Raw genomic sequence first — 18109 nt, forward strand, 5'->3', positions numbered from 1 at the left:
CGGATCCGCACTAAACTGGACAACCTCACACACGCGCGTCGTGCGGGTTGCCTGGTTACCCGCTCCCCCCCTCCCCTCCCCCCTTCTTCATTCATACAGCGGTCTAGGCGCGGTCCTGCATTCCTTCATCTTCATCTGCAGGGGATTAGTGAGATTTGTCCTTATCGGCGGGACCTGTTGATAATACCGTGCCAAGAGGCGTCGCGAACTATTTTCTCCTCCACTCTGTTCCCACTGACAGCGCGAGCGAAGAGAAGCAGCGGCTGAGCATGCGGCCGCTGCAGTAAACAGTGGCTGGCGCTGGCGGCTGGCGCGCTGCTAGGGCGTGCCATGCCATGCCCATGCCATCGGTACACTGTCACACAGTGTAGCGCGGAAAATAAAAGGAGGAGGGGCAAGGAGAGGCCCGCGCCGCGAGTCCGCGGCCGCGAGCCTATCGCGAATGCGGGATCATGTAGGGCAGCTCTGCCGCGCGCGGACCGCAGTTTGGCGTGCCCGTTAAGCGAAGCAGAGTCGGATCGGCATTAGAAGGGAAGCGCAGCGCAGGGACCTGATCGAGGTGAAGAGCCCGTGATGGGCGTAGCTCGGCCTCGCGCAGCGGGTTCTCTCATCCTCCGGGTGGCTGACCGACGTCGCGCGGCGCCGCGCCTTAGACCCGCGGAAAAGTGGGGGAAAGACCAAAGACCCCTGCCTCCTCTCCTCGCGCCCGCAGCACCAGAACTAGTTTTGCTCCGGCTAAGAGGAAAGGCTTCGTTTCATAGGAGGGCGAGGGGCTTCGGGAGGAAGGGGGCCTGATGAGCTGGTGCAGAGGAGTCAAGAGGTGAGATCCTACAAACAGGTGTGTGCACTATTTGGTGATAACGAAAGATACAATTTAAATGTTTTTAAAACATAGTATTTTTAATAGTCAATAGTGTGAGGATGAATAAGGCTGCTACTCCTCAACTCACATTACAGTATTTGATGAAACAAGGTTTTGTCTTTTACGGATTGCAATCCCTGCTAAAACCAGACATAAAAAAGTTTGCATAATCCAAAAGCCTCGGGGATTTTCCAACACTAGTTGAAGAAAGGTAAAAGCATTGATCTATATAGAGATGTCTTCTTTTCTTTCATGACTGATCAATAAATAGAGGAACTCCATAAATTACAGCAAATTATTGCTGAAATAAATACACAATTACATAACTGTACATCAATCACAGGTGAATGAGCTCTATCTGCTGGATGGAATTCCAGGCAGACCCCACCAGCATATATCAATAAATAGTAAAACAGCACTTATGATACCTGTTTCAACCAAATCCCACAAAAGACACTTAAATTGATGATTTGACAGATCGATATTTGACTAAGGCGGCAAAGAGGAAAAAAGTTACTTTCACACATGGCAAATATGAGATGGAAATAATTATTCTAAAAATTTTGTGCCATAATACTGAATCAGAAACAAACTAAGTTTGCCCTGACTTAAATTGATCTAGTTGTGTAAAGCTGCAGTGTCTAGACCAGGCTTGTCCTTCTTGGCAATGCCAGAAAGTAATTTCTTGATTTCAGAAATTGCCTTGCCTGGGTTGAGACCCTGAAGTTCAGATAAAAAAATGTTAGGACACAGATTAAATACAAGTACAGCAATTGGATAAGTGGTAGATAGAAATACCTTGGGACAAGTGCGAGTGCAATTCATGATAGTGTGGCAACGGTAGACAGAGAAAGGATCCCTTAATTTATCAAGTCGAGCCTCTGTGTGATCATCTCTGGAATCGATAATCCATCTGTATGCCTGATAAAATAAGAAAAATTCAGTCAAAACACTGCGATTTTAGAAAACAACTACAAGAAAAACAGTAACTGATTTAAAAAATTGATGTAAAAAAAAAAACATCAGTAAAAATAAAAATATTGATAAGACTGACCTGCATCAAAACAGCAGGTCCCAGGTATTTGTCGCCATTCCACCAGTATGATGGACATGAAGTACTGCAGCAAGCACAGAGAATGCACTCATAGAGACCATCCTGTAATGAAACAAATTGTAGCATATTAATTTGACAATAAAATAAAAACTTTTAATTCCAATACTGAATGCACTCACCAACTTCTTCCGGTCATCAATACTCTGAAGATACTGAGCAGTACCGCTCACAGGTTCGTCCTTCCTCTGTAACCAAGGCTGAATAGACCGGTACTGGTTGTAGAAATTGTTCATGTCAGGGACTAAGTCCTTTACGACATACATGTGTGGAAGAGGGTAAATCTTCATCGGCTTGTTGAGATTCTTGTCAATATTGCTGAAAAAAATGAGAGAGACTAAGCAAAAATATCTTTATATTTAATGTGAATAGAATATCTACCTTGAGACCTACCTGATACAGGCAAGTGTGTTGACTCCCTGAATATTCATAGCACATGAACCACAAATACCTTCACGGCATGACCTCCTGAAGGTGAGGGTCGGATCCATTTCATTTTTAATTTTGATGAGAGCATCAAGTACCATGGGACCACTCCTAAAGTTTGAACACGAGATTAACACTAATGTAAATAACTTTCAACAGTGATAAGCGGATGAAAGCCAAAGTATGCTTATGATACAAATTATAGAGATGCACAAAAATAACAAACAATACTACAAATGATTTTCATCCATCTGGAGGACCAATAACGACAAATACTAACTGGTCTAGATCAACACTGTACTCCTGCATAGAGGGCTTTTCTTCTGGCTTGTCTGGGTTCCATCGGTAAATAAGAAACTTCTTCATACGCTGACCAGATGGAGCTGATGTATGCAGACGGCGTATCTATAACATATTGAAAACAAGATTGCAAAAGATAAGTCCTGTGAAATGACGTTATGCAACACACAAAGACAGTTGAACAGGTAGAGGGCAAAAGGGAGTGTATGTAAATTTATCACAAATTGACACATGAAATAAGTTGTCAAGCATTTGTGACAGATAGGCAGGATTTTCATTATCACTATCCTTGTGCAGTTTGAGGTTTGAAGAAAACACCATAGCCCCACTTGCATCTTGCAGAAGACTTGTCCAGATGTAAACTAACAGACAACAGGATATTCTAAGACAAATATTTCAATTTTTTCTAGCTCTTTAATGTAGCTTACCTGTCCCAGAGTAGCCCAGCAAGTTTTCGTCAACATTTCGCTTGCCATTTTAGAAGCGGTTCAAAACTTTTACCAGTCAGCAGACAGAACTGCACAAGGGCAGCAGCTGAAGCTGAGGTACATTCTGGAAGGTGGAAAATGCGACGTAGTGAGCTGATCAAATTAAATATGTTACATAAGTTGATGGCTGTGTGTGATATGGAAAGAGAAAACTTTACCGAAGTTTCTTAACGCGTTGAAGAAATTTGTAGCCAAGATATAGGTTTTAAATTTACTATTTTTGATTTTAAGTTCCCTTTTTGAGGCTTTGGTCAAATTGTGGTCAGATGCTTACATCTTGTGACGTCACTGACAGCTCTCGTCGTCTGTCGTCTGTCTATTGTTTTGTTTGCGTAGTTGTTGTTGTTGTTGAAAAGGTGTGCTGTTGTTGTTCGAGATTGCAACAAGTGGTCATGGATGGTGTTCAACTTGGATTTGAACCACAATATTGCTAAGCATGTCGGAATATTGAAAAGTTTTCAAGGCCAATATAAGCCGTTTCTAAATTTCTTCATTGTGATTGTACATTTCGAAACCATTTAAAGGTTCGTATCTTACAGTGAACCTCATTTCTTGAGTCAATGGGTTAACTTAATGGCAGTATTTTGTCAATTTGAGGATAGTACTTCAAAAATATTTATTTTGTTGACAGATGTCAGGACAGGCAGAAATTGACCTTTCAGAGGTTCCCATAGCTGCTCTGCGTGATAGAACTCGTCGACTCCTTGAAGAATCCCTGAATGAAGCTAGAGTTCTCCCCACAGATGAAAACATTCCAAGGTAGAAATTTTTTTTGGTAAATTTTTTTGTTTCAATGATCTCTGACATGAAATAAATATTGCTCTCTTCCTTTTCCACTTCAGAGATTGGCGGGGGCTTGCTCATTTTACTGGAATTAACACATTATCCCTAGCAAAATCAACAAATCCTTGTTCCGAAATATTAAAACTATGGGATGAAGACAAGCTGTCAAAAGGAGATAAGAGACCTTCACTGAGAGATCTGCTGAATATATTTGCCCAGATTGATCGATGGGATGTGTACGATGATTCAGAACCAATGATGTGTACGTAAATCACTTTTAATTATTCAACTTTTTAAAAAATCATTTTAATTATACTATGTTGTTGTTTTTTACAGTGGAAGATGCAACTCATTACACCACATCACTTCAAGTACAACCAGTCGTTAAGGAAACCATTCAGCCTTTTGAAAATGGCTGCTTGACACAGAGTATGTTGAGATTTGTGTGTAGAGCCCATATTCACTTGACTTAAAATCAGGTACCTTTGTTTTAATTCTTGTAAATTACAGAGGATGTTGAACGTTGTCGGGATGGACTCCCTCTTCTGAAGTATGATGCATTCTTGCTGTATGCAGATGAAGATCTCAAGTATGCCAGAATGATGATTGATAAGTTGGAGTACGAATACAACCTTCAGGTATTAAACCTTAAGTTCTAATCCATACGTGTGAAGTTAAAACTAATAATTTTTGGTGCTAATGTCAATTGTACCTCTTTGCCAGCTTGTTGTGAAGGATAGAGACTTACTCACAGGTGTAGGTTTTGAGTTCAAAGCTATCACAAAGTTGATTGCTGAGCGTTGTTCTTGTATGATTGTCATTCTCTCTCCAAATCTTCTTAAAAGTGAAGCTAACATGTTTTTCTTGGCCTTTGCCCAATCACTCAGCATCCGTAAGTTCATAAATTCACCATTTCTTTAAAACTTTTTGACTTTTGTAATTGTGACATTAATTATTTTTTTGATTTCCCTATTTTGTTTTGTTTAGAGCAGCAGCAAAAGCGCATCATACCCTGCAAATATGAACCTTGTGACCTTCCACCAGAAATAAGTTATCTGTATTATCTGGATTATCAACGCTCGTTATTGTTTAACAACTTCTGGCAGAGAATCAGCAGCTCAATTAAGGCTGCTATTGATGCTCCTGTTCCACAAAAAGTGAGCCCTCAGTTGAGCACTACTTCCAGTCAAAGTGAGGCCAGGTAAGAGCTGCTTCTTGAATATCATTTTGTTCACTGATTGTTGTTATTGGAGGGATTCAAGAGCGTTTCATTGGTACTTATTTCATATTTAGATGTACAATAACAGAAATACCATCAGAAGAAATCCAACCGGATGTGGAGTCAACTGTCACTGAGGAGCAAACTGCCATTGTGAGAATGTCAGACCCATCAACTCATTTTCCTGGCAACAGTTTAGAAAACTCTACAGAGAAGAACTGGTTTTGCAGCAAATCTTCAATAAAGAGTGATGACATTTCTCAGCCCTCAAAACCACAAGATACTAGTCTTATTAGCCGTATTAAAAAGATTAAGAAAAGTAAAAATTGGTTTAAAAAGAAGAAAGCAGTGGCTGTTGAGGCATGACCTTACTGACCTTACTGTATGAGCATAAATGTAGACTGTTCAGTATCCATTATCATAGTAATCAGTACATTGAATCTCTTGCGTGATCGTTTAATATAAGTATGCATTTCCTAGAATCTGTTTTATCTTTTTGTTTACATTAGTTTTTAAATATATATTATTCAATGTTTTGATTTTTTTAAATACATGTTTAGTAATTTAAAAAATCTCAGTTTTGGAGTGCTGGCACTTCTTAATGAAATTGACTGAATTCAGAGTACTCCTTGTTTAACGTATGTCTTCTGACTGCTTAGTTTGTAAACTTGTATTTTTACCTATTTCTATATTTTATAGGTATGTTAATAAAATTAACAACCTGTGGAAAGCAGTGTATCCTGGTGGGAGGAAATAAGAAACTGTTTGATTTAATCTAATTTCTATTTATCACTTTACAAAAGAACCATCAATCAAGAGTGAGTCAAAGTATTATGCTCTTTGACACAAACTTAAGTGATAGCACGACCTATAAATATTTTAATCTGCAAATTGCAGCTCAGTCTTCCACATTAATTACAATAAATTAGAAACACAGATAAGTCAAAAGGGTGTGTGAAGACTAGAATAGCAAGTTTTGATCCACACTTCAGTTGTTGATATCAATCACAAATGTGCGAATTTGCATTGGCTTGAGCTGAACATTGAAGTCTGTCTCTTCCTGCACATGCACAGTCTCTTCCTCTTCATCAATAGCATTTGACTCTGACTTCCACTTCAACCTCTCTGAATCCTTCAACCAGTGGTTAGCTCCTAGGGTAGTCTCCCTAATACGAAGAATCTTGAAAGGACTCAACATATCCTGAAAGAAAAATTAGTTTGTGAACATGTATGTATACGGGGCAAGAAAACTCTACTGGTTATTTAAAATCTTACCTCGACATTGACAGTGGCGACCTTTGAAAGTTCATGGTCTTCTCCCTTCTCAACAAAATGCTCCAGACGAAGGAGAAGAGTCTTTGCCTTCCAAGGCTCCAGGGTTAAGATGTGGACATTGTGTGGTAAAGACTTCTTAAGGCCAGAGAACTGTAAAAAAAAGAAGAAAAAAGTAATTACCACTTCATTACATTGCCTCGTGCTTATCTGCTTCCTCATTCCAGCTTTCACAGAGTCGCCATACCTCCATGTTGTATGTCTTCTGCCATTTGTCGAAGCTCATGTCCTTGTCCACGGTTGTGAAGAAAGTCCAGGGCTGCACCAGCTTCTTGAAGGCCAGCATGCGCTCCTGTCCGGCCAAGCTGCGCCGGCCCACAGCTTCGCCATCAGCTCCACCCAACACGTAGTGGGTGCCTCGCGCCACCAGGCCCTTGCCGAACGCCTCCTCGTTGAGGGCCTCGCCAACGCCAAACGCGTCGTCGTGCAGAAGGCGGCGATGGACCTAAAAAATGAAAGAACAACCGGCCGTCAAGGATCGCAGGGAAGAGTTAGAGCCAGGGCCCGCGTAACGTGGATCACAGATCCGTGCGACATTGTGGTAAGCCAATACGCACATCGTTCAAATTTTCAAGTTTGGTAAATGAGCTTATCGGTCACACCCACCATGAGTTCGATCTCGCCATCGCCGAGGCTGCTGCCGCCCTGGGCACGGTCGACGAGCACGGCGAGGGACAGCTTCTTGGCGGGGTCGCGGACGCTGATCTTGGAGGTGACGGGGTAGTAGTTGCCCGCGACGGGCTCGGCCAACATCAGCTTCCACGAGGGCCGCTGGTTGCGCTGGCGCTTGAGCATCTCTCGGCCGTTCGAGTCGGTGTAGAAAACGCCCTGGGTGTTGAGACCCTTGGCGGTGAAGCGGCTGATGACCTCCTTGCCGATGCTGTCGTCGACGGGGATGGGACCCACCATCCACTCGAACTCGACGTGCTTCTCGTTGGCGTACAGTCGGATCACCTGGCTCACCCACTCGTTGTAGACCTGGTGCACCTCCTGCACGAGGTCGCCCTTGTAGGACTTGACGGTGGCCTTGTCGGCCACGGGGAACGCGGTGCCGTTGGGTCGGAAGATGTAGGCGCCCGAGGAGCGGTTACGGAACTCCTCGTTGTTGCCGCTCATGCCCTCGTAGTAGAAGAAGTTCTGCTCCAACGACACGTTGACGCCGCCCGCGCGAATGTGACGCACCAGCCCGGTCTCGGGGTCCAGCTCGACGTGGACGTGCTCGTTGGACACGCTCAGCGCGTCGTCTCCCTCGGCAGCGACAGGCTCGCGGTGGTGCTCCTTCTTGCCCTCGTGGCTCACGTAGAACGAGCGGAAGCCCATGGGCGGCAGGTTGTCGGCCTTGAAGACGAGCTCGTAGCGGGCGGCACTCATGACGCGCCCGGGCATGCGCAGCACGGCCTCGGGGATGGGCACCACCTGGGAGGCCTCCTCGTGGCCCATGGGGCAGCGCACGCTGTAGCCGGACGCGTTGGGCACGGGGATGCGCACAAACTGGGACATCTTGTGGCTCTGGGGGTTGAAGATGGTCACCACGAACTTGTCGTTCTTCTCGGACACGTCGCACATGCTCTGGTTGAGCAGCAGGCAGCTCTGGAAGGGCACCAGGTCGTCGTCGCCCTCGCGGGCGGCCACGGCGCGGCGCGCGTCGGCGCCGACCAGCACCACGGACTCGGAGCGGTCTTCGGACTCGGAGCTCGAGGAGCCCACGTCGTAGACGGGCACGGTGTTCTTGCGGATCAGTTTGCTAGGGGAAACACAATTTGCCGTTAGACTACTGCATTGTAGCGAACCAGGGCGTCTTCAAGCACCCCCACACTGAACGTCGAGCTGATGTGAGGCGCCCCCCTTTGCCACTGCACAGGCGCTTAGGGCGGGCCGCCCGCCCCACACAGGTGCTCGGCGGGTCGGCCTACCAAGCGCGTCGCAGGCGCTCCCATTAGCCCGACGTCCACAGCGGGGCGTCTTCCTCGTCCCCTTCGGTCTTACTTGAGCGCCGCCTTGGTGGCGATGCCGCACTCCTCGAAGCCCCTGGCGAGCAGACGGCTGTAGTCGGCGGCCACGTGCTGCTTCTCGGTGCCGGTGATGGCGTCGTGGTGCTGCATCACGCCCATGGCCTCGCGCATGGCGTCCAGGTCGGCCATGTCCTCGGGGCCCAGGTCGGCGAGGGCGTACAGGTTCTTGCACACCTGCGGACGAGAGCGAGAGCGTGTGAAGCGACGAGGTCGCGGGTCGTCAACCGAGGCCGAGCAGGGCAGGAAGGTTGTCTTACCTGCAGGAAGTTGTTTCCCTGGCGCTCGAAGAACTTGATGGTGGGCCTGGAAGAGTAGTAGCCGGTCCAGTACGCATGGGGGTCGCTAGCGTAGGGGAAGAAATCATCGTCCTTGGTGGTCCAGGTGTTGTTGGAGTCGTGGACAGCCTTGAGGTAGCACGACGGGGTGGAGTAGAACAGGTTCACCTTCTCCTCGGTCTTGTGGTTGTTGATGTACCTGAGGCGGCCAAAAACATCTCTGCTAAGTCACTCTTTTATTTCGGGGATTAAACCAGCATACTCGACGTTTAGAATTTGACTACCCTGGCAAGAAAAAGCGGGTAAGGGAATGACACTAGCAGTATATTTACAATGGATTAGCCAAACGGGACGCATGCATGTTGAGAGAAGCGTAAAGCAATAAGCCGATAGCGCCGCGCGTGAATCACCACTCATGTCTGAGCTCAGCTAGCATTGTGTGCTAATTTATTTAGAAGTGGGGATGAGTATCAATAAAGTTAACGTATACCTGCGCTACAATAGTGAGGGCTAACAAAACTACTCCCCGCCACTTCAATCTTACCGAATGAGCTTGTCCATGTTATTGAACCACATCCCAGCCGCCTGGTATTGGAAGTCGTCTCCCATAGTGAGGATTACATTGCTGGTGCTGTACAGGGCGGCTTGTTCTCTAACGTAGGCCAAGAAATCTTGAACCTGTCGGTGCACCAAACTTATGTTACAACATGCAATAAACTGCCTTCTGAGAGTACCGTTGGAAATACCGCGAAAATGAAGTAGACATTGGAAGGCTCAGACAAGAGGTGGGTACCAAAAAGCTTGCAAAGAGTGAACCTTTTTATTCGCCCTCAGCCTGCCATAAAAAAACACATGCTGCACAAACGCTAGCCGATACGATCTCGGCTTACCCAATCAGTTTGTCCAGGTTGAGATACCACATGTGAGCCGCCTGGTACTGAAAGTCCTCTCCCATGGTCATGATGACGTTGTTAGTGGAGTAGTTAGCCACCTGAGCCCTGGCCAGGGCAATGAACTCTGCCGCCTGTCACAGTCGGGGGTACGAGGACCATACAAATATCAGAGCGAGAGCATGGCGACGATTGTGCTGGTGTACAGGGAACGCGGCGGGACACGCCGCGTCCCTAAAAGCATTGACAGTGAGAGGAAAGCCGCCGCGGAGGTAGGCAACTCATCGGGCACGGGGCGCGCTGCCGTCGCCGCCACCAAAGTCGTGCATGAGGTGATTATTTTATTTTTTGGGTGGTGCTGGGAGGGGGGGGGGGGTAGGGCAGCACCTCTAGGGCCAACACAAAAGCACACAATGGCCGGCACACTATGTACAGCAGGCGGAGAGCGGAGCAGCGGTGCGCGCCAAGCACGACCACCATATGCCACGAGGCACACTGTACCTGATGAGCTTGTCCATGTTCTGGTACCAAAAGTGCGCCGCCTGGTAGGTGAAGTCACCGCCCATGGTGAGGATCACATTGCCGCTGGAGTAGAACTGGGCCTGCGCCTTGGCGAAGCTGAGGAAGTCCGCCGCCTGCTCGAATCACACCGCTAGTAAGGGGAAGCGCGCGTACTCACACAGACAGCACACACACACACACAGGCACGCACACGCACGCACACAGAGTCGGCCACGCGCACAGGATCTAGCGCAGGAAAGACAATCGGAATGCAGCCATTCGCGGGAGATTAATACGGTATTCCGCTATGATTCCGCGGGCGCGGAAGCTGCTGCCGCCGTCCCGTCAGGGGGAAAGGAAATCTCACCGACAGAACAAGGGGGGTAAAAAGTCACAAGTTCTTCGTCGCTGTTGGATAAAGTGCTCCCTCCGCTCCAGTTCCAGTCAAAGTCACATGCTAACGCATCCTTCCGGTTGAAATGCTGCCGTCAGTAAATTATTTTGCTAAGAGGAGTAATATCAAGCCCTTCACTAACACTCACTGTCACAATGAATGTACTCCCAAAGAAAAGGTGCCATCCGGAGGGCACATGGAAGGAAAATCACCTAGTTTCAAATCCTAAACCCAAAAGCCCCACCGCAGAGATACTCCTGGACAAAAGTAACACGTTACACGCGCCAGCCAGATAGCGGGGCCCGTCGCGACAAACACGTTTCCGCCACGGCTACTACCACCACTACTACTACTCGCCTTGGTCTCCAGGTTGTAGTCGGGGCTCTTCTTGTCGTCGATGATAGGCTCGTCGGCGCACAGCACGTCGAAACAGAAGCCGGGCGGCGGGCTGTACGTGTTGTAGAGGACGCCGGTGAACAGCTCGGCCTGCTTGCCTGCGAGGAATATCATCAGTCAGATGAAACTGGGGTTGGTTCTTACTTTCCAAACGATGGAACGCGATGGAACAATCGAGTTATCCACTTCTGAGGCGTCCTAACGATGAGCGTGTCAAGAGGTGACGACGCAACGCTAATGATAGCGCCTGCCGCGCGCTGGGTAGGCAAGCCCGCCAAGCAGCCGTGTGAAGACGGCGGCCCGCCCGGAAGCTCCCTCGCGCAAGAGAACTTTTGATGCGCCGATAATAACCCGAGTCTTTTGCTGGCGACTCACCCAGGTTGGCGCTGCCCTTCCAGATCATCTCGCCGTTCTTGGCGCCCAGTCGGTGCAGCTTGTCCTGGTAGTCGAGGCGGCCGAAGAAGAGGCCGTCGTAGCCCATCTGGGCGAAGAGCGACGCCTGCTCGCGGGAGTGGCCGAAGGGGTCGATCTGCCAGCCGACGCGCGGGCGGGCGCACTGGCCGAAGGTCTCGTTCAGCTTCCTGTGTGTGCCGCGTGCAGAGAAGGGTGTGAAAATTAATAAAAAAAAATAAAAATAGAGATGATCGCGCGTTGAGGTCTTTAGAGGACAACGTTACCGGAGGCCCCAGGAGAACTGATCGATGATGGACATGTAGTTGGTGACGGCCTCGTCGTTCATGGACCAGGCGCCGCCAATGAACTCGAGGCGGCCGCTGTCGACCAGCTTCTTGACCTGGTGGCGGCGGGTGTCGTGCTGGTTCTTCCACCATTTCCAGAAGAAGGCGGTCTCCACGTAGATGAACCTCTTGCTGGGGTCGTGGAGGAGCTCGTTCACCACCGAGTCGATGATGTACTGCACGCCGGCCTTCTGGGTAAGTGATTGACCTGCGTGACGCAGATAAGTAGAAGTAGTAAAAGTGATAAGAGAATAGCATATAAGTACATATTTAGTACTCGGCCAGAACGGATACCGATAAAGAAAGTGGGGTTATCGCATCCCCCATAAAAATGATACTGGATTTGTGCACGACTCTTCCATGCCACGTGCCCTTCACAATAGTTGTGATAACGCCAACCTTTCTCCAGATGCGCGGTGCTTGTTATATCGGGCGCGACTCTTGCCAGTGAGCTGCAGGGCGACCTGCGCGGCCCCGTCCTCCTCCTCCGCGGCCGTATAACCAACTCTCGCGTGCGGCTTTTCAATCTCGTCTAATTCACTTGCGGTGCAGTTGCACTGCATGTGAGGTGCGAACCGCAGCCGCGGGGCGGGGCGGGGCAACGCCGCTGCAGCCCGAGCCAAGTGGGCCGGGCCACCGGACCGCGCCGCGAGGCGTCCGTTTAGTGCCGTACCGGCTCCGAGCGCGTCAAACGATCCAGCGTTAACCTCCTGTCATGATCCCGTCCCTTTCGCCGCAGAGGCTACCCAACCGAATCGACGAATAATAACACCCTCATTATCTGTGTTTTTTACTTACTTCCATAGTAGTACTGGTCGACGGTCTTGAGCCAGCCGACGTCATCGTGAGTGTGGGGCACCAGATGCACGTTGAGCACGCCGGGCTTGGGCTTGGGGCACGACTGCAACACGGGAAGCAAACGTGATGAGAGGTTGACGCGGTAGAGCGCCGGGCCGGAGGAGCAACCAGAGCGGATGCAGTGCTGCGGTCTGGCGGCCGGCCGGCCGGCGTCCAGCCCAACCAACGGGGGCCAAAACTGGTCGCAATTAGAAGAAGCTGGAGGGCATTGCAGGGGAGGGGAGGGGAGGGAAGGGAAGGAGGGAGTTAGAAAGAGACAAGAGGGACGGAGTGTCAAAAATCGCGGCGCGGCGGACCAGAGCGCTAAAGTATTCCATGCTGATTATGACAAATCTCGGAAGTCATCGTTTGATCTGCCCCATCCTGCCCTGCCGTTGCGCGGACATTGTTGCCGCGAGCTGCCCGACCTCCTCCTCCTCATCCTGCCTGGAGGACGGGAAGGACCCCGGTGCTGCTGCTGCAGCAGCGTCACTTTACGGTGCCGCCTGAGCCGGCCCATACCGCGGCCAGGACGCTAACCGCGGCGGGCCGCTGCTGTCTTACTTTCGAGGCCCGCGCCGCCGCCGCGGGACGGACGGGGCGGCGGGAGACGCCAACAGTGCCGGGCGGGCCGGGCGGGCCTCGACGTCAACACGGCGAAACGTCCCCAGCAGCAATTGTTCTAATTAACGTCAGAGGGAGCGAGAAAGTCGGCCGAGTGTGTTTCTCCGCGAATTTCGACGGGACGCGCGCGCTGCTGTCCGCAAAACCGCTACACACGTCGTGTGCACCGCGCTCGCTGCCGGCGCTGCTGGCCCACCTCTTCCTGCAGTTCGCCCGGTCCGGTCCGACCCGAAGCGAAAATGAAATGACAGACAAAACGACTACGCGAAATACACGACTACTGTATGGAGGCCGCGGAGCGCGGTTGACGTGGATTGCCTACTTTCAGGAGACCCCGATCACTTGTTGCCTACCTCACAGGTGCGATGTGTTAGCCCTCCCCTCTCTCCGCCCCCTCTCCCTGGAATGCATGCTCACCGCTCACCCCGCGTCGTGCCCGGGCCCGGGGCGCCGGGTTCCGTATCTGTCAGCGTCATCACCTCGCGAAACATATCATCTGCTGCCGCCGAGTACCGGCCCAGCCAGCGGCGGACGGCCGAGCATAGGTCTCAATTTTTGATGAGATGCCCCTCACTCCCCTCCCCATATGCCACCCCGTCCCCCTCCACGAAGTACTCCATCACCAACTCGGCCCCACATCAACGCGAGCGAGCGCGCCATTGTTCTGCGCGGAAGCCTGCTGCTGCAGCAGCTGCACATCCGGGACCGCCTCTCTGCTGGACCAGAAGGAGAGCACCGCAAATGAAGAGCGGCGCGCCTCACACGACGACAGGTGGTGCGGGCGGGAGGCGATTGAGACGCCAAAGGTGCGGCAAAAGGGAAAGGTGGAGAGGGAAGTCCGTGGGAAACCTTTGCTGCCGCTGACGACGGTGATGGGCGCGAGGGTGGAGGAGCTCCCAGCCCTGCGGCGCCCGCTGGACTTCCCTGCTGCTCTGCTATTTCCGCCCGATCAGTATTTCATCGCTGACCCTGCACTGCGACTACAGCCGCCCTGGTGCAGCGTGGCTTGGCGTGGCGTGGCGTGGCGTGGCGTGGCGTGGCGTGGCGCGGCGCCGCATCACGGTGGCAATCTGGTTTGGAGCCTTGAGCGACCTCGCGCGCATACCGCAACAAGTCATCTCTGGCCGGCGGCAGCAGCAGCAGGTAGGGCACATGGTGGCCTGGCCCTCGGCCTGCCTGGCCGCGGCAAGTGATACCCGTTGCACGGCCCGCCTCCGGCCCGCTCGCTGGCTGGCCCGCGGCGCGGCCGCCGCAGTCCCCGGTACACCACTCACCGCCAGGAAGCAGCAGGACGACCCCGACCCGAACCCAACTTACTCCCAGACCACGCATCCCTCCCCCGCTAACAAGTTCAGCCACAGATCCGCAACTACCACTGGTTTGGCTGTTCAAAAACTACGTGGCCTTTAAAAGGAGATCAGATCAGAGGTCCAAATATTATGGAGTCCCAACCCAAAGGTTTGGAACGGTCATTGGAGGCTATGGAGACCCTGATGACCATGTGACCCCATAAAATGTGCCCCCCCCCTCCTAAAATCGACGTGGTTTTTGAACAGAACATACATGCGACCGGGTCGCGGGCGGCGCCGATGGCGTGGCCGCGAGCCCCGACCCGACCTGCCGCGGCGCCACGCTCGCGGGCTGGATACGTCACCAGAGGTGTGATTTATAATCCGAACCGAACCCGCTGCAGCAGCAGCAGTCTCACCTCTGGCCTGGATGTGCTCTCGAATCCCGCCTGGTATCCCGGCGGCGGCGCCCCGAGCAGATCCGCGCCGAATCCGACTACTACTACTTCACCTCTCACAGCCAAACCGGCACCGCGAGCGACCCGGCCGGCGGGGGACCGGGAGGGGCAGTGCGGGGGCAACCGGAACAGGGGGCCCACACCACCAGCGCGGGGTCGTTTGAAATGGCCCAAATAGGCACCGGCAACCGCCCGCCAAGTCCACTGCTCGTTCCGTTCCCAATCAGTTTTACAGCTCCGGGCGGGTCAGGCGGGCCAAAACTCGGACCAGTTGGAATGCTACGCCAGGCCCACGGCCCACTAGGCTTAGCGGCGGCGCGCGGCGGGTCGGGGCCGGCGGGCCCGCGTATGTAGATGTAGGGTAGGCGCGCAGGCCCACGATCTGTATTGCCCTCTGAAGATATGAACCCCAGACGAACGAGAAGGCCAGGCCAGGTCGATGTCCAGTGCCCCAGCAACAAGTGTTGTGTCTTCGACTAGGCCTGCCCGCGGCCCGCCGACACGACCTGATACTATCAAGAGGAAGCACCTCGCTCTACATGTCGCCGGGCAAGTAGCTCAGATAATGCATATACCGTTGACAAGTGACAAGGTCCTGGAAAAGTTGGGTCGAAGGTGACTCTTTCCCTATCTGAAAGGCACTTACCAGTCTTCCCCCGGTCGCGCGGTGGACACAAACAGACCGGCGATAACGCTGCCTTGCCGAGATATCGACGCCGGGGGGACGCGGCCGCCCCGCTCCGCCCCATCCCTATCTGACGCGTGCACTTGCCTCCCTCTAGAGGCTGTGACATCTGACCTGTCAGTCAGACCATCGGAGCCCGCCCGTCAGCGTCGTCGTCGGGAGGGGCTCGTCTGTGCCATTTCGGGGAGCAAGAAAGAATTGAGGAATCGAGATGCGAGATAGCAGCATGTTACTACTACTTACTACTCCTGTTGCTCTAAAAGAGACATGGAAACCCTTCTTGAGCACACTTCCTTATCCTTTTGTTGAGAAATGTCTCCCCAGGACACACCTTGGCCCTTGGAAGAAGTGTTAGTTTGAATGAGAGAGCGCATCGGGGAGCTTAATTAATCCCTTAACATAAAATAATGAAAATAACGCTCGTTAGACATTTCGAGTTCAATCGGACCAAGATCGACAAACATCTGTTTGAGATTGGTTTGCGATACGTGTTTCCCGAGACGGTAGTTCGGAAGTTAGTTGTTGCCATTATGATTGAATCGTTTATCACGCGCTGCCGCGGAGCCTCGGAAGTCGGAGCCGTCCGACCGACAAAACAGACTGACTGGGCCCCAATTGTTGGGCACCGTGCGAGCGAACAATGCTCGCCGTCCGACTGTATACTGCGGGCGCAACGCCCCGCCAGCCGACTATACTCGTGTCGCGGTTCTTTTCTTACTCCCTGGGCTTCGTCAGTATAACGAGCTTCGCATTGGCCTCATTCAGATTGCGAGTTAGTTGTACTCATTATCGCTGCGTAGTACAAAATAATGTATTGACGCGATAGCCTTTTGGGAAGGGCGAATCGAACAGGGTACGGGGAGGTTGGGGCGGAGCAGGGAATGTCTTGGCCAGTGACGCACTGCTGATGGAAGTTAGAGAAATAAAATTTTCCGCCAAAATTGCGTCGAAATTCAAACGTCAACGACCCGCATCCCCTGAATACATGCATAGGACGATAGTATGTTGATTACAATAAATCACCAACGTCTGCCTGCCAACGCCGACGAAATTATTTTCTGCTGTCTTATTTTACCAGAACTGCGCAACTGAGATTGGAAAATAATTTCGTCAATCAGCGACCGACAATGTCAACGGGTCAATCGATTTCGAGAGTGAAAGGGCGGCACACAAAATAAAATAAAAGGGGCACACGTCAAACCGTTCAATAACCAGCCCGGCTCCTGCTCCTGGCTTTCTTACCCGCGAGGCGCGAGCAGGCTACCGGCCGGCAGGCCGACACGACCACCACAACAACAATCAGGCTAATCTCGGTCCAGTCCATGCAAGCCCACTTTAGCTCACTTGGCGAGCGGGGGAGGCCGGCGGGGCGGGCGGGGCACAGCACGAAAGACCTACCTCGTAGCCGCAGACGGGGGCCTTCTCGGCGTGGGGGCGTCCGTGGACGCAGGCCGCGAGGGCCAGGACGGCGAAGACCGCCAGCCGCAACAACTCCATGTCGACGACTGAGGAGGGGTCTGCGGGGCGCGGCTTGGGCACCCGCTGCTCGCTCGGTCACTGTCACTCACTCGTCACCGCACTCGGCCGAACTCGGTGCCGAAGAAGCCGAAGCGAGGTCCGACCCGAACCGAACGTTCGGAACGGCAGACGAGTCGCGTGAGTGCGAGATGTGAGGCTGCGGCCGGTGCGGCCCGCCGTGGTGTCTGCCCTGGCCGCCCCGTGTGCTCCTGGTCGGCTCGGCTGGCTGACTGAGGGAGACGGACTGGGAGGGACTGCCAGCTGGAGAGAGGGAGGCGGGAGAGAGGGGACCGGCGGCGCGGTGGTGGCTCGCGAGCGCGCGGTCGCGGCCTCGCGGGGTGTGCGCGGTGAGCGGCAGAGATGAAGAAAAGGGGTGAAAGGGGGTTGACAAAGCGGGCGGGGAATCCCAGCTCTAAGGGTAGTGCGCATTCTCTACCGCGCTCTTATTCGAATGGAAAGCGAGAGAAGTCAGCGTCTGATGGAAAACGAAATGTTTCGCCAAAAAACGGACAATTGTCCAACTATAAAACACTCCTCTAGGCACCCTCCAAGTGCACCTGTAGTAGGTCGGTCGAAAATCACCCTGTAAATTTCCTGCAGATGATAGGACGTGCAAGTTATCATCTCCCAAAAAGTTATAGTTTTCCGACACACGAATAGGTGTGCGACAACGACGCGCCGTGCTACAAACTCTATCTATTCTTTTAGAACCACATAATATTTCTGTGTTAACTAGGGAGAGGGGAAAGATTAAAACAAAATAATCGAGTGCCCCAGTTGCACTGAGCTAAAACCACATGCAAAAACAAATTTGCTCAAATTATTGCGCTTTGCAAATTAGAAGCGGTGTGGCGTTGTGGCGGGGAAGGGGGAGGGGGAGAAGCGGGCGGACATCTCTCGCGACGCGACCGCAGTGAAGGGAAAGGAAAAGGGCCGCGGGCCGTATGATGCGCGGTGGAGCGCCACTCCCCG

General features: G+C 51.9%; 5 protein-coding genes across 8 annotated transcripts in view; 2 read left to right on the plus strand and 3 right to left on the minus strand.

The window, feature by feature from the left end:
- LOC113202105 (protein melted) overlaps positions 1-392 on the minus strand; it is a 7011-nt gene extending 6619 nt beyond the window's left edge. The window contains exon 1 of the mRNA XM_052273049.1: positions 188-392. The gene's annotated coding sequence lies outside the window, so the exon portion shown is untranslated. The remainder of the gene's footprint in view (positions 1-187) is intronic.
- A 283-nt stretch (positions 393-675) lies between these two features.
- LOC127750702 (myeloid differentiation primary response protein MyD88-like) overlaps positions 676-18109 on the plus strand; it is a 21148-nt gene continuing 3714 nt past the window's right edge. Inside the window, exon 1 of the mRNA XM_052273053.1 lies at positions 676-820. The gene's annotated coding sequence lies outside the window, so the exon portion shown is untranslated. The remainder of the gene's footprint in view (positions 821-18109) is intronic.
- The window catches only part of LOC113202062 (succinate dehydrogenase [ubiquinone] iron-sulfur subunit, mitochondrial), an 18627-nt gene continuing 1397 nt past the window's right edge, over positions 880-18109 (minus strand). The window contains exons 1-7 of one of the 2 annotated variants that reach the window (XM_052273054.1): positions 3128-3257; positions 2680-2804; positions 2367-2510; positions 2096-2291; positions 1917-2018; positions 1661-1783; positions 880-1582 (exon numbers count right to left, since the gene is read on the minus strand). In XM_052273054.1, coding sequence (XP_052129014.1) covers positions 1481-1582; positions 1661-1783; positions 1917-2018; positions 2096-2291; positions 2367-2510; positions 2680-2804; positions 3128-3175 — 840 coding nt within the window. In that variant the 5' untranslated portion in view covers positions 3176-3257 and the 3' untranslated portion in view covers positions 880-1480. Of the gene's footprint in view, positions 1583-1660; positions 1784-1916; positions 2019-2095; positions 2292-2366; positions 2511-2679; positions 2805-3127; positions 3258-18109 lie in introns of those variants that run through there. The other variant, XM_026416122.1, reaches the window with a different exon arrangement.
- On the plus strand, positions 3358-5968 carry LOC113202061 (myeloid differentiation primary response protein MyD88). Its single transcript, XM_026416120.2, has 8 exons — positions 3358-3711; positions 3819-3946; positions 4030-4232; positions 4307-4399; positions 4481-4608; positions 4694-4862; positions 4958-5171; positions 5264-5968. Exons 2-8 carry the CDS (start codon positions 3819-3821, stop codon positions 5553-5555), a joined length of 1227 nt encoding a protein of 408 aa, XP_026271905.1. The 5' UTR covers positions 3358-3711; the 3' UTR covers positions 5556-5968.
- LOC113202060 (lysosomal alpha-mannosidase) lies at positions 5954-17365 on the minus strand. 3 transcript variants are annotated; one of them, XM_026416118.2, is made up of 12 exons: positions 17018-17365; positions 12525-12627; positions 11667-11934; positions 11365-11570; positions 10951-11087; positions 9699-9832; positions 8791-9007; positions 8508-8707; positions 7128-8265; positions 6709-6966; positions 6465-6614; positions 5954-6390 (listed from the first exon to the last, which is right to left on the minus strand). In XM_026416118.2, exons 1-12 carry the CDS (start codon positions 17114-17116, stop codon positions 6178-6180), a joined length of 3123 nt encoding a protein of 1040 aa, XP_026271903.1. In that variant the 5' UTR covers positions 17117-17365; the 3' UTR covers positions 5954-6177. The 3 variants fall into 3 exon arrangements, with proteins under 3 accessions (XP_026271903.1, XP_026271902.1, XP_026271901.1); XM_026416117.2 differs by lacking the exon at positions 9699-9832 and adding an exon at positions 9353-9486 and having other exon boundaries at positions 17018-17364; XM_026416116.2 differs by lacking the exon at positions 9699-9832 and adding an exon at positions 10200-10333 and having other exon boundaries at positions 17018-17364.

Source organism: Frankliniella occidentalis, unplaced genomic scaffold (genome assembly GCF_000697945.3).
Source record: "Frankliniella occidentalis isolate FOCC.00 unplaced genomic scaffold, Focc_3.1 Scaffold241, whole genome shotgun sequence".
Taxonomy (NCBI): domain Eukaryota; kingdom Metazoa; phylum Arthropoda; class Insecta; order Thysanoptera; family Thripidae; genus Frankliniella; species Frankliniella occidentalis.

Coding starts and splice junctions, on each gene's coding strand:
- LOC113202060 (XM_026416118.2), bottom strand. CDS start 17,116: ATGGAGTTGTTGCGGCTGGCGGTCTTCGCCGTCCTGGCCCTCGCGGCC. Junction 11,571..11,666: donor CAGTTCTCCTGGGGCCTCCG/GTAACGTTGTCC, acceptor CGGCACACACAG/GAAGCTGAACGAGACCTTCG. Junction 6,967..7,127: donor ATGGCGAGATCGAACTCATG/GTGGGTGTGACC, acceptor TTCATTTTTTAG/GTCCATCGCCGCCTTCTGCA.
- LOC113202061 (XM_026416120.2), top strand. CDS start 3,819: ATGTCAGGACAGGCAGAAATTGACCTTTCAGAGGTTCCCATAGCTGCT. Junction 3,947..4,029: donor ACAGATGAAAACATTCCAAG/GTAGAAATTTTT, acceptor TTTCCACTTCAG/AGATTGGCGGGGGCTTGCTC. Junction 4,233..4,306: donor TGATTCAGAACCAATGATGT/GTACGTAAATCA, acceptor TGTTTTTTACAG/TGGAAGATGCAACTCATTAC.